This window comes from Thamnophis elegans, chromosome 17 (genome assembly GCF_009769535.1).
Source record: "Thamnophis elegans isolate rThaEle1 chromosome 17, rThaEle1.pri, whole genome shotgun sequence".
Taxonomy (NCBI): Eukaryota; Metazoa; Chordata; class Lepidosauria; order Squamata; family Colubridae; genus Thamnophis; species Thamnophis elegans.
Window position 1 is genome coordinate 9,048,650 of NC_045557.1, and position 12,207 is coordinate 9,060,856.

General features: G+C 50.1%; 1 protein-coding gene across 2 annotated transcripts; it reads right to left on the reverse strand.

The window, feature by feature from the left end:
• Nucleotides 1-964: 964 nt before the first annotated feature.
• On the reverse strand, nt 965-11,389 carry RCE1 (Ras converting CAAX endopeptidase 1). 2 transcript variants are annotated; one of them, XM_032234410.1, is made up of 8 exons: nt 10,905-11,389; nt 10,399-10,501; nt 6,971-7,054; nt 6,351-6,429; nt 5,477-5,644; nt 2,950-3,021; nt 2,094-2,156; nt 965-1,520 (listed from the first exon to the last, which is right to left on the reverse strand). In XM_032234410.1, exons 1-8 carry the CDS (start codon nt 11,033-11,035, stop codon nt 1,273-1,275), a joined length of 948 nt encoding a protein of 315 aa, XP_032090301.1. In that variant the 5' UTR covers nt 11,036-11,389; the 3' UTR covers nt 965-1,272. The 2 variants fall into 2 exon arrangements, with proteins under 2 accessions (XP_032090301.1, XP_032090302.1); XM_032234411.1 differs by lacking the exon at nt 10,905-11,389 and having other exon boundaries at nt 6,971-7,050; nt 10,399-10,484.
• Nucleotides 11,390-12,207: the final 818 nt, after the last annotated feature.

Below are 12,207 nucleotides of genomic sequence, written 5' to 3' on the forward strand. Positions count from 1 at the left end.
TCTGGAACTCAGGAGAAACTTCCCGACAGTGAGAACAATTAATTAACAGTTAAGTAGAACGGCTTCCCTCCAGAGGTTCTGGATGCTCCATCACTGGAGGTTTTTAAGAAGAGATTGGACAGCCATTTGTCTGCAATGGAATAGGGTCTCCTGCCTGAGCAGGGGGTTGGACTAGAAGACCTCCAAGGTCCCTTCCAGCTCTATTATTCTATGTTCTGTGAGTATGGCTAATCTAGAGAAAAGGACTAGGGTGGCATAACAGTATTTGAGGAGCTGCTCCAAAGAAGAGGTGGGGGGGGGGTCAACTTATTTTCCAAGGCACCAGAAAGCAGGACAAGAAGCAATGGGTGGAAACTAATCAAGGAGAGAAGCAATCTAGAACAAAGGAGGAATTTCCTAAAAGTTAGAACAATTAACCAGTGGAACAGCTTGCCTCCAGAAGTTGTGGGTGCTCCAACACTGGAGGATTTTAAGAAGAGGCTGGACAGCGCTTCGTCTGGGATGGCATAGGGTTCCCTGCCTGAGCAGGGGGGTGGTCTAGAAAACCTCCAAGGTCCCTTCCAGCTGTTATTCTGGAAGCCAGCCCTCTCCCTTCTGCCCACGTATCCTGAGATGCCCCGTGGTTCCTTTCTGTCTTTCTAATGCAGCCCGTGGTTGATGCCCCTCAAATAACAGCTGCTTGCAGAAAAATATAATTCTCTGCCTTGACAAGATATCCCCTCCGGCTCCTTGAGCAGTTAAGACTAGTGAGCAAAGATGGAGTTAGACTACTCTCCCTCAAGCGATCTCGCTTTGGCTGCTGAGAATCCACTGGTGGGCTCTCCTTCTCATGGCCTCAGAGCTCCGAGAAATCTAGCCGAGGGAAGAGACCCAAAGGACGGACAGGCAGCGTTTGGATCTCACTTACAGTCCGTCCCGTCCCCCATCCACCCCCCCGCCCGAGTCCATTCAACCAACCAAGGCACCTCCTTAAAGTACTTTATTCATAAAAAATAGAACTCTTCAGGGCCTGGAGGAAAAGGGCCCGGGGATCTCTAGAAAAAGGGGTGGTGGGCTCAGGGTGGAGGTGCGTGAGAGTGCCACCGCGACTACCCATCAATGGCAAACGGGGTTGACGTGAGGAGCCTCTCTGGGAAGAGGGGCGCTCCTGCCCTTCCTTCCCAGCTGCGGAGCAGAACGGTGCCTGGGAACCAATTTGGACACAGAGCACAGCGCCCGGAGAGGGTGGGCGGAGGGTAAGGGTGTGTTCGCAGCGGAGGCGCCATGGGGCTGTCAGGAGCACCAGGAAGAGCTGGTGAGGCCATCCGCGGGAGAGGTCAGTCTGGAGAGGGAGCAGATGGGCAGGTGTCCGAAGAAAGCCGGGTCCGTCATGGGGAGGAGGAGGAGGAAGAAGAGGACCACGCCTAGCAGGTAAAAGAAGACCACCAGGAAACACTGCGAGTGCTCCAGGGCTGCGCCCACCGCAGGGAATCCAATGTAGTTGCAGAAGGAGTGGCAGAGAACCGGCCCAATGAGGTGTCCTGCATGGAGAGAGAGGGCGACGGTGAAAAGAAGGATCCCGCCCCTTCCGAGGAGCAGGGAGAAAAACAAGCTTTCTTTTCCTCGGTGGAAAAGCCACCACCCAGGGATGTCGGGTGGGCCGATAACACCTTCAGTCAAGCCAAATGAAGAATTTAAACTGGGAGGCGGGCGAGAAAAACAAGTTCAATTTTGCAAAGGAAAAAACACACCCAGGATCGGCTCACGCCGGATACTAAGCCACCACAGGGCTATCTTAAACCACCCGCTTTGTCTTAATCCCGGATTAGCCGTGATAGTAAGAGAGAGGAGCTCAGAATCGGAGTTTGAACAGGGTTATTGGCAGAAAAGAGGGCTCAAGGCCTCAATTTTAAGATTTAAAACCTCCCATCGTTCTCAGCTACCACCCAGCCCTTCGAGGGGGGACTTCCAGAGACTCACCTGGCAGGTAACAGTAGAGGAAATGGGCAGGTAATCAACAGTTGAGGAAACTTGCCTTTTGCATGCAAATGAGCAACTGAGAGGAAGAGAACTCCGGGAAGGAAGGAAATCCCAGCTCCCAACCCTTCACCAACCTGTTCGGATGAAGAGGAACGCGGTGTAGGCTCCGAAGATGGCGGTGTAGGAGAACTGGAACACTGCAAGGGAAGGGAGCAGGTGGTTAGGAAAGATTGTGTGTGTTGGGCGCAGGGAATCCCAATTTAAAAAGGGGATCCTTCCGTGCATCCCCCACGGGAGCAACTTCAGGCCACTTGCAAGCAAGGATAGATATTCCGTATTTCTCAATCTTGGCAACTTTAAGGTGCCTGGACTTCAGCTCCCAGAATCCCCTGGCCTTCTGGGAGTTGAAGTCCAGACACCTTAAAGTCATTAAGATACATAATTTAAAAAGTAGGAAAAAGGAAAATCTTCCGAATTTTCTCTCCACTTGCAAAGAAATCCTTTGCCTCCATTTCTCTCACCTCTTTCGTCTTTAGGGTTTGTGTTGCCTTCGGAGTAACGCACGGAGCAACTCAGCTACACAATGAGACACTAGTCCAAGGGCTATCAAACAGAGCTGGGGTTTTTTGGGGGTTCGCTCAAGGTATAAAAACCAACCCACCAGGCCAAAGTTCCTACAATACCCTGAGCTACGAATATATATATAGATATATTAGGATACTCTCATTCCCCACAAATACCCTGAGCTACATTAAAATTAAATTCGGAGTAAATCGGTTTGGCCCTTTGCAAAGAGCCGTCAGAGCTCTGGACCGGTGGGAAAACAGCCAATTCAAGGTCACCTTTTTTTCTTCAAATGGTTTAGCAATACGTCGTTCAACTTTGGAAAAGCTTTGGCCACGATTGGGGTGTTTTTATTGGGCGCTTCCAACCCAACCCTCCCTTGCCTTGATCCCTCTTAGCGACGGCCCTGCCAAGACGGAGCCCTACCTGCCGATAGGAAAATACTGGCTCTGCTTCCTTGGCGAAACCGCAGCTGCTCGATGACATGATGGAAATGAGCTGCAAGAGGAAAAATCATTTCACACGGAAGTAAAACACATACAGGTAGTCCTCGACTTACAACAGTTCATTTAGCAATCGTTCAAAGCTACAACAGCATTGGGAAAAAATGACTTACGACTCTTTCAACGTTACGACCTTTGCAGGTCATGTGACCAAAATTCAGAAGCAGAGCAACTGGTTCGTTCTTACGACCGTCGCTGTGTGCCAGGGACATGTGATTCCCTTTTGCGACCTTCTGACAAGCTGAGTCAATAGGGAAGCCGGGTTCACGTAACATCCGGTTTACTGATTTATCAACTGTGGTGATTCACTTAACAACCGAGGCCAGAGAGGTCGTACAATGGGGCAAAACTCACTTTAAGAAATGTCTCAACAACAACAGAAATGTTGGGCTCAATTGTGGTCCTTAAGTCGAGGGCAAAATAGGGGCCTTACATTCTCTCCCGGGCTTTATAAGTCGTTCTCGACTTACAATCATTTGTTTAGTGACCGATGATCGAGTTGAGTTACTATGAAAAAAGGGACTTAAACCACGTCCCCACGATCAACATTCGGATCTCGGCAACCTGCACGTATTCACAATAATTGCAGTGTCCAGTGTCCCATCGCCATTTGTGACCTTCCCAGCAGGCCCCCAAGGTCAATGAGGGGCAGGGGGGGACCCGGATTTGCTTACCAACCGCACGATTCACTTAGCAACTACTGTGATTTCCGTAACGGTGGAAAAACAAGGTTGCAAAATCAGGAAAGACTCACTTAACTGTTAACAACTGTTGACATCCTGGCTTCGGATTAAAATTAAGTCTAATTTGAGCCAATCTTGACTCTCGCTGACTTCCACCCATGGAGTGGTTGCCTTGGCAACCGCATGGATGGGGATGCTAATTCTTCTGGATCGTTTGTTTGTTTTTTAAGCTATCCAGCTAAGCCTCCAGATTTGCAGCTTTCTGGAAGTCTCTCATTCAATGTCTAAGCCCCGGGCCACGGCATGCCAGAAACCTGGCCGTGCAAGCAAGCGAAGCCCCCCCCCCCATCCGTGGGACGCAAGCAGCACACAAACCACACTCCCTCCGGTCCTGGAAAAATCTTTCTCCATGGAACCTGTCCCTGGTGCTCACAAGTTTGGAGGCCATCGGTCCAACCAGCATGATTTTACTTTAGCTTTATTTCAATTTGATTTTAATAACCCCAAGGAGGAAAGCAAGGAGGTGGAAAGCAAAGGCTACCCTTAAGGAAGGACTACAAGCAGGAGGCCCATTTGCCTAAATAGATAGATAGATGAGAGAGAGAGAGAGAGAGAGAGAGAGAGAGAGAGAGAGAGAGAGAGATTAGATAGATAGATTAGAGAGATAGATAGATAGATAGATTAGATAGATAGATTAGATAGAGAGAGAGAGAGAGAGAGAGAGAGAGATGATAGATAGATAGATGATAGATATAGATAGATAGATAGATAGATAGATTAGAGAGATAGAGATAGATTAGATAGAGAGAGAGAGAGAGATAGATAGATAGATATAGATGATAGAGAGAGAGAGATTAGATAGGTAGAGAGAGAGATAGAGAGAGATAGAGATAGATTAGATAGAGAGAGAGAGAGAGGTAGATATAGATGATAGAGAGAGAGATTAGATAGAGAGAGAGAGAGAGATTAGATAGATAGCTAGAGAGAGAGAGATATTAGAGAGAGAGAGAGAGATTAGATAGATAGATGATAGAGAGTGAGAAAGAGAGATAGATTAGATAGATAGAGAGATTAGATAGAGAGATTAGATAGATAAGATAGATAGATAGATAGATAGATAGATAGATAGATAGATAGACAGACAGACAGACAGACAGATAGATATAGATAGATGATAGCTAGCTAGCTAACTATTTCCTGAAAATAAGGCCTCTCCCAGATAATAGGCCCAATTGGGCTTTTGAGCGCCTGCGCTCAAATAAGCCCTCCCCTAAAATATTGCAACACAGTCAAGTGCTTATTTTATACATACATACATACTATATATTTTATATAATATTTAGATAAATAGGTAGTTTATTGCAAATATTTCACAACCCAACTTTACCAGTGCTCCTAGAGGGCAAACTCCCAATTCTTTCTAGCACTGATGAGGTTACCTAGTTGGGTTATGAAACGTCATGAGCTCAGTGAGCACCAAGGACTCCACAATTCATACGTTATCCTACTGCAAGCCTTTGCCTGCTCGCTTTCTGGAACATGGGGGTTTAGTAACGATGGCAGCTCCTTGGAGGAAGAGCCAGCCTTCTCGGGGAAGGCTCCTCCTCTAATGATGCCCCCCAGCCCCAAAGCACGCAGCCACCTCCAGACAAGAGGAGCAAAAGCCAGCAGCCGGGTTGGGGCTGATCTCCTCTCACTGAAGACACAGAACTTTGAAGGGAGATGAGTGGCAAATACATCTAATCAATCAATCCATCAAAAACTCACCGACTCCAAAGAAGAGCGGGCAGGTGACGATGGCCAGTCCAACTCCTGTGCAGGGCACCAACATGGGCACCATGCAGGCTCGGAAGACCAGCTCTTCGGTGAAGGGCGCGATGACCTGGTTGCGCAGCCAGCGCATGTCAGTGAGGCAGAGGACCCAAAACCTGGGGTCTGGGGGTGGGGAGGGGATAGAAGCAGTGTTACTGACGCCCCCAAAACACACACAGGCCTTGATTTCTTGAGTGGGGGGGATGGCAATGTGACTGGTCAAAGTTAGAGCCCTTGTGCCCCTTGTTCACGTTTATGATGGTTGCGGCATCCTCACGACCACGTGATCAAAATTTGGACGCTTGGCAACTGACTCCTATTTATGACGGTTGCAGTGCCCCGGGGTCACGTGATCGCAGTTTACGACTTTCCCATCCAGCACCGTCAATGTGGGAAGCTGGATTCGTTTAACAACCATGTGATTCCTTTTAACAACGTGTTTCGCTTGGTTGTAAAAGTGGGCCCAAGACATTCCACCGGCGTCTTGCTTAGCCACCCAAATTCTGGTTCCAACTGTGCTCATAACTCGAGGGCTACTTGTAGGGAGACCAGCATTTCTCAACCTTGGCCCCTTTAAGGAGGAGGGGACTTCAACTCCCAGAATTCCCCCAGCCGGCCATGGAAGTTGAAGTCCGCCCCTCCTCTTAAAGGAGCCACAGCTGAGAAACTCTGACATAGACAGAGGGAACTGGCTTCACCTCCAAACACCAAAACATAGAGCATACATCACCCACCCCCAAAAAATATGCCCCCCCCAATAATTCATCCCCCCGTTAGTGAAATAATATTTTCTATTATCTTAACACAAAGCCCATCAGCAGATTCTTACCAAAGGCCACTCTTAAGCCATCTACCATGTCCCACGGACAGTCCATAGACAGCTGGATGAGGGGGCCGAGAAAGAGGATCTGGGAAGACAGGAGTTCACATTCACCGGGATGTTATAGAAAACCCACCTATTTTAGAAATATTAAAAAGAACTTATTGCCCCCACCCCAGTAGCCTTCTATGAAATAGCATCCAGCTATCAGAAAAGTTAGCAGTTCTGCGGTTTGAATCCCTAGCGCCGCGTTAACGGAGTGAGCCTCCGTGACTTGTCCCAGCTTCTGCCAACCTAGCCGTTTGAAAGCAGGTAAAAAATGCGAGTAGAAAAATAGGAGCCACCTTTGGTGGGAAGGTAATAACAGCGTTCCGTGGGCCTTCGGCATTAAGTCATGCCGGCCACATGACCACGGAGGCGTCTTCGGACAGCGCTGGCTCTTCGGCTTTGAAACGGAGATGAGCATCGCCCCCTAGAGTCGGGAACGACTAGCACAGATGTGCGAGGGGAACCTTTCCCCTTTTGCCATCTATGGACAGGCAGCCCTTGTGAAAACCGAGTCACTAGCTAGTTGTCAAAAAAGTATCACCAACGTGTCACCCCAAGGTTATAAGGCGAGCCACCCTTACCACTGTCAACAGCAGAGGCAGCAGAGTTGCTGGCAAGATGCCCTCCAGCCGGAACCCCATCAAGGTGAGCAGGGATGCATCTGGCTGAGCAGAAGAGGAGATACCTTCATCATCATCATCATCATCATCATCATCATCATCATCATCATCATCATCATCATCATCATCATCACCCTCAAGCACCATCTCCACTGACTCACCCATAAGCAGACAACAGGGGCAGCAAAGGAAAATGGCATCTCGCTTTAGACTTAAAATTAAGTTGCAGGTTTTACCCTGCTGCAAATTGACTTTTCAGCCACTGTAGAGGTTGCAAAAGGAGAGATTTTTTTATCCTGTCTACCTGCCCCAAAGTCACCCAGTCAGCTTCACACCTAAGATTGGACTAGAACTCACCGACACCTAGTAAATGGCCCAAAGTCACCCAGCTGGCTTTCATGGCTAAGGCGGAACTAGAACTCACCATCTCCTGGTGATTGGTCCAAAGTCACCTAGCAGGCTGTCATAGCCAAGGCGACACCAGAACTCACTGACACCTAGCGATTGGCCCAAAGTCACCTAGTAGGCTGTCATGGCCAAGGAGACACTAGAACTCACCGTCTCCTGGTGATTGGCCCAAAGTCACCCAGCCGGCTTTCATGGCCAAGGCGACACTAGAACTCACCGTCTCCTGGTGATTGGCCCAAAGTCACCCAGCCGGCTTTCATGGCCAAGGTGGCACCAGAACTCACTCTCTCCCGGTTTTTAGCCTGATGCCTTAACCACTGGATCAAATCGGATCGAAGCAATGTATGTAAGGCTACCATCTTAGACTCCATGGAAATAAACATTATTTATTTATTAAATTTAAATGTGAGATGCCACGATGATTCCACACCAAGTCCCATCATCCCCAATGGAATTAATGTGGCGTGGAGGGCCCAAAGCGTTTCCTTCTCTCTTTTATTTCAACCCACGAGCAGGAAGGCCTCGCCTGTCACTTCAACCGTGGCTACATTGACGACAATGCATTTAAACTGGTGACTGAATCAGCCCATTTTCCGCCTTCCTACCACGTACTGAGGGAGGGATGAACCAATGGATAAACCACTCTACACACACACACACACCGAACAACCGCAACCAAGCTAACTGCGTGTTAGGAGTGCTGCGAAGCATGGATATTTTTGCCAGGTTATAATTATCTTGATTAAGTACGCTGCAGTGAAGGCAGGCATCAAACACTTCAGAATGACTCAAGCCAGGGATGGAAGCTGCCAAGAGTGGGTGAACGCCACCCATTCTGGAGATGGCCCAAACCTTCTCCTAGGAAACGGGTGACTTGGGGCAGTTTTGCGCCTCTAAAGAAACTTGTTCTAACCTAGGGTTCCCCAAAAAGCCCGAGGCAGAGTCCTGGTCCTGACAAAACCCCTTTTATTAAACGAATGTGAATTCCTCTCATTCCCATCCAGCCAAGGCCTGGCAAACAGTCTTTCAAAGGAGTATTTATGACCACAGACCTTATCTAGCTTGGAAAGCTGCCATGTGAATATTTCCCAAATAGCAATAGCAGTTAGACTTATATACCGCTTCATAAGGCTTTCAGCCCTCTCTAAGCAGTTTACAGAGTCAGCATATTGCCCACACAGTCTGGGTCCTCATTTCACCCACCTTGGAAGGATGGAAGGCTGAGTCAACCTTGAGCCAGTGAGATTTGAACCGCTGAACTGCAGATAACAGTCAGCAGTACTGCACCCTAATCACTGTGTCACCTCGGCTCTGTATGAGGTGTTGTGCAAGGAAAGACTCTGGGAACAGAGTCTCTGAGATTCACGGACAGATCTTCACACTCCTGAAACGAATCTAACGACCGAACGAACGAATTGTTTCCTGCAAAAGCCCACTCCCCTTTCACTCCTCTTTTAGTCCTATGGGAGGGGCCATTCACCTTCCACCTGTGACGAGTTGACCCTTGTTTCTGGTTGTTCTTTTCTTCTGACAGCTCTGTGCATGCACACACTGGGAACAGGCTCCGCCTTAGGCATCAAAACCAACTGGATGACTGTGGGCCAATCACCAAGAGACGGTGAGTTCTAGTCCCGCCTTAGGCATCAAAACCAGCTGGGTGACTTTGGGCCAATCACCAGGAGACAGTGAGTTCTAGTCCCACCTTATGCAAGAGAACTAGCTGGATGCCTGTGGGCCAATCACCAGGAAACGGTGAGTTCTAGTCCCGCCTTAGGCATCAAAACCAACTGGATGACTGTGGGCCAATCACCAAGAGACGGTGAGTTCTAGTCCCGCCTTAGGCATCAAAACCAGCTGGGTGACTTTGGGCCAATCACCAGGAGACAGTGAGTTCTAGTCCCACCTTATGCAAGAGAACTAGCTGGATGCCTGTGGGCCAATCACCAGGAAACGGTGAGTTCTAGTCCCGCCTTAGGCATCAAAACCAACTGGGTGACTTTGGGCCAATTACCAGGAGACAGTGAGTTCTAGTCCCGCTTTAGGAATAAAAGCTGACTGGGTGACTTTCGACCAGTCCCTCTTCTCTCTCTCCCAGCCCAACCCACCTCAGAGGGTGACGTTGTGGGGAAAATAGGAGAGCATGCTGGATATGTTCACCACCTTATTTATTCAAATAAAGGCAGGATACAAGCAGATAAATAAGCTTTGTAACCCCCTAATTTATGTATTAAAAATTATTACATTTAATTAAAATTTATGTATTAAATTTATTTATTAAATCTCACTATCCAAGCAACTGTGGGCAAGCTCGCAATATACTTTGAAGCAGCTCTTTTTCCCACCCCAATCTACCTGCATGCCAATATATTAGCCAGTTGATCTTTTTCATCCAATATTGCTTCCGTGATGGGATCAATTTATTTCAGCCAGGCTGTTCCCTGATATAAAACACTTCTCCCACATTAAACTGAGAGGATATCTATCAAGAAAGCTGCATCGCTGCATCGCAAACTTTGGCTGCAGCCCCAGGAGCTCTCCAAAAGTTACCACCGAATTTTATTTCTTTTCTTTTAATGCAACATAAGATGGAAACCGTCATAATGCGTGCATCATAAGCAAAAGGGGTTTGAAGTTTACATTCAGTCAAACGTTAAGTTTTTCTGTTGAATATTTTGCAGGGCTGTGCCCAAATATATCCAGCAAAAGGAAGATTTGTCTATCTTAACCACGGCTGGGTATATATCCTTGCTTCAAAATCCGGGGAGGATGGGGGGGGGGGGGGGGAAATAACTCTTCAATCCAGGATTTCAAAACTTTTGCAAGCATTTGGGCTTCTCACTTCCACTTTCCACCTGCTGTTCACATTCGCTGTTTGGATTCACTTTGATTTAAACAACAAAAGTCGCTTCTAAAGAAATAAACCAAACGCCGGAAATCTCCAGGTAATGTCGGCCAGACCTGGAGAGGCAGGGAGTCCTCACCTTAATGCCCGTCACCTCTTTCCAGACCCAGATGAAGAGGGGCGAGAAGGTGGAGACCACCAGGACGCTGGTGAAGCGGCGCTTAATGACCGCGGGGTGGTCCCTAAAAAGGAGGAAAAGCCAAGTCTGAAAAAGTCCCCCCAAAATCAGGAAGGGAAAGGGGGGGGGGATATTATGCAGTGCAGACTAAAGCTGATCTGTTAATTCACAAGACCCCGTTGACCCGGAGAAAGGAAGAAAAAAACCCGGGTTAACTTCAGCCTCGGGTGGGTTTCCCCGTCGCAGAGAAGCTCAAGGCAACAAGCGGCCCCTTCCCCAATTTCTGCAAAGGGGCTTCAATAGACAATTCCACCCCCCCACCCCCCAAGCACAACCTGGCGCGTTCCCAGGAGGGGAAAGACCCCCAGCCTCTTGCAGGGGATCCAAGCCAGGCTGGGGGTGGGGGGCTGCAGCTCCCCCACCCACCACAGCCCCTCCCCAGCTTTCCCGCTCTCCCCCGGCCTCACCTGGGCAGGTGGCTCTTCCAGACGTAGAGGCTGCCCACGTAGGAGCAGGCCAGGCCGAGGCAGGAGAAGAGCGAGGCCCAGCAGAGCCCCGGCCCGGCGCCCCCCGACCCTTCCTCGCCCTCCGCCGACATCGGGGCGATGCAAGAGGAGCGCAGCTCAGCCCGGCCGCCCAGGCGAGGCAGGCAGGCGGGCAGGGCCGCGTGGGGAGCCTCCGCCTCCCAGGCGCGGAAGAGGAAGCCGGGCAGCCGAGGGGAGGGAAGCGGCGGGCCGGGCTGCCCTGCTGCGGGGATTGCGGCAGAGAGACCCCGGCCCGGGCCAGGCGGGCATCCCGCCCCCTGCCAGCGATTCCCGCCAGCCCAGGCGACCCCCGCCTCCTCCTCGGCCCGCCTCCCTTCGGCTCAGCCGGGGTCGGCACGTTGCTGGGACGCCCCCGGCTGGCTCCGCCGTTACGCAACCCGCCAACGCCGCTTCTCGCCTTCAGCTTCTAAAAGCATTGGGAGAAAGGTCCCGCCATGGCGCCTGGCACCGCTAGGGGGCGGCAGATGCCTGCCTCGGTGCACCTTTGGGGAAGCTAAGTAGGGTCGGGTCCGGTTTAGGAGCGGAGGGGCAACAGGAAAGCACCTTCCTCCATAGCGATAACCTTTAGACTTCTATCCCGCTTCACAGTGTCTTTCCAGCCCTCTCTAAGCGGTTTCCAGAGTCAGCCTTTTGCCCCCAACAATCTGGGTCCTCATTTGACCCACCTCGGAAGGATGGAAGGCTGAGTCAACCTTGAGTCGGTCAGGATCGAACTGCTGGCAGTTGGCAGAGTTAGCCTGGGGTACTAATCACTGGGGAGGGAGGGAGGAAGGAAGGAAGGAAGGAAGGAAGGACTAGCAATAGCTCTTAGACATATCCTGCTTCACAGTGCTTTCCAGCCCTCTCTAAGCGGTTTACCGAGTCAGCCTCTTCCCCCCCCACCCCAACAATCTGGGTCCTCGTGACCCACCTCGGAAGGACGCAAGGCTGAGTCGACCTTGAGCCTGGCGAGATTCGAACTGCCAAATTGCAGGCAGCCGGCAGGCAGCAGAAGGAGCCTGCATACTGTACTCTAACCACTGCGCCACCTCAACTTAATGTGGTTTGTTTAGTGATCGTCCGAAGTTATAAGGGCACTGACAAAATTTGACTTAGGACCAATTTTCACACTTACGACTGTTGCCACATCCCCACGCACACGTGATTTACATTCCGATGCTTGCTCACTGACTGGTATTGACGGTCGCGGTGTCCCGGGGTCACGTGATTCCCGTTTTGCCACCTT

What these genes read in the sequence shown, in the direction of transcription:
- RCE1 (XM_032234410.1), bottom strand. Translation starts at nt 11,035, where the DNA reads ATGTCGGCGGAGGGCGAGGAAGGGTCGGGGGGCGCCGGGCCGGGGCTC. An exon ending in TGGAAGAGCCACCTGCCCAG is followed by an intron (nt 10,502 to 10,904) that starts GTGAGGCCGGGG and finishes CCTCCTTTTTAG; the next exon opens with GGACCACCCCGCGGTCATTA. An exon ending in CCCGCTCTTCTTTGGAGTCG is followed by an intron (nt 3,022 to 5,476) that starts GTGAGTTTTTGA and finishes TTCCTCTTGCAG; the next exon opens with CTCATTTCCATCATGTCATC.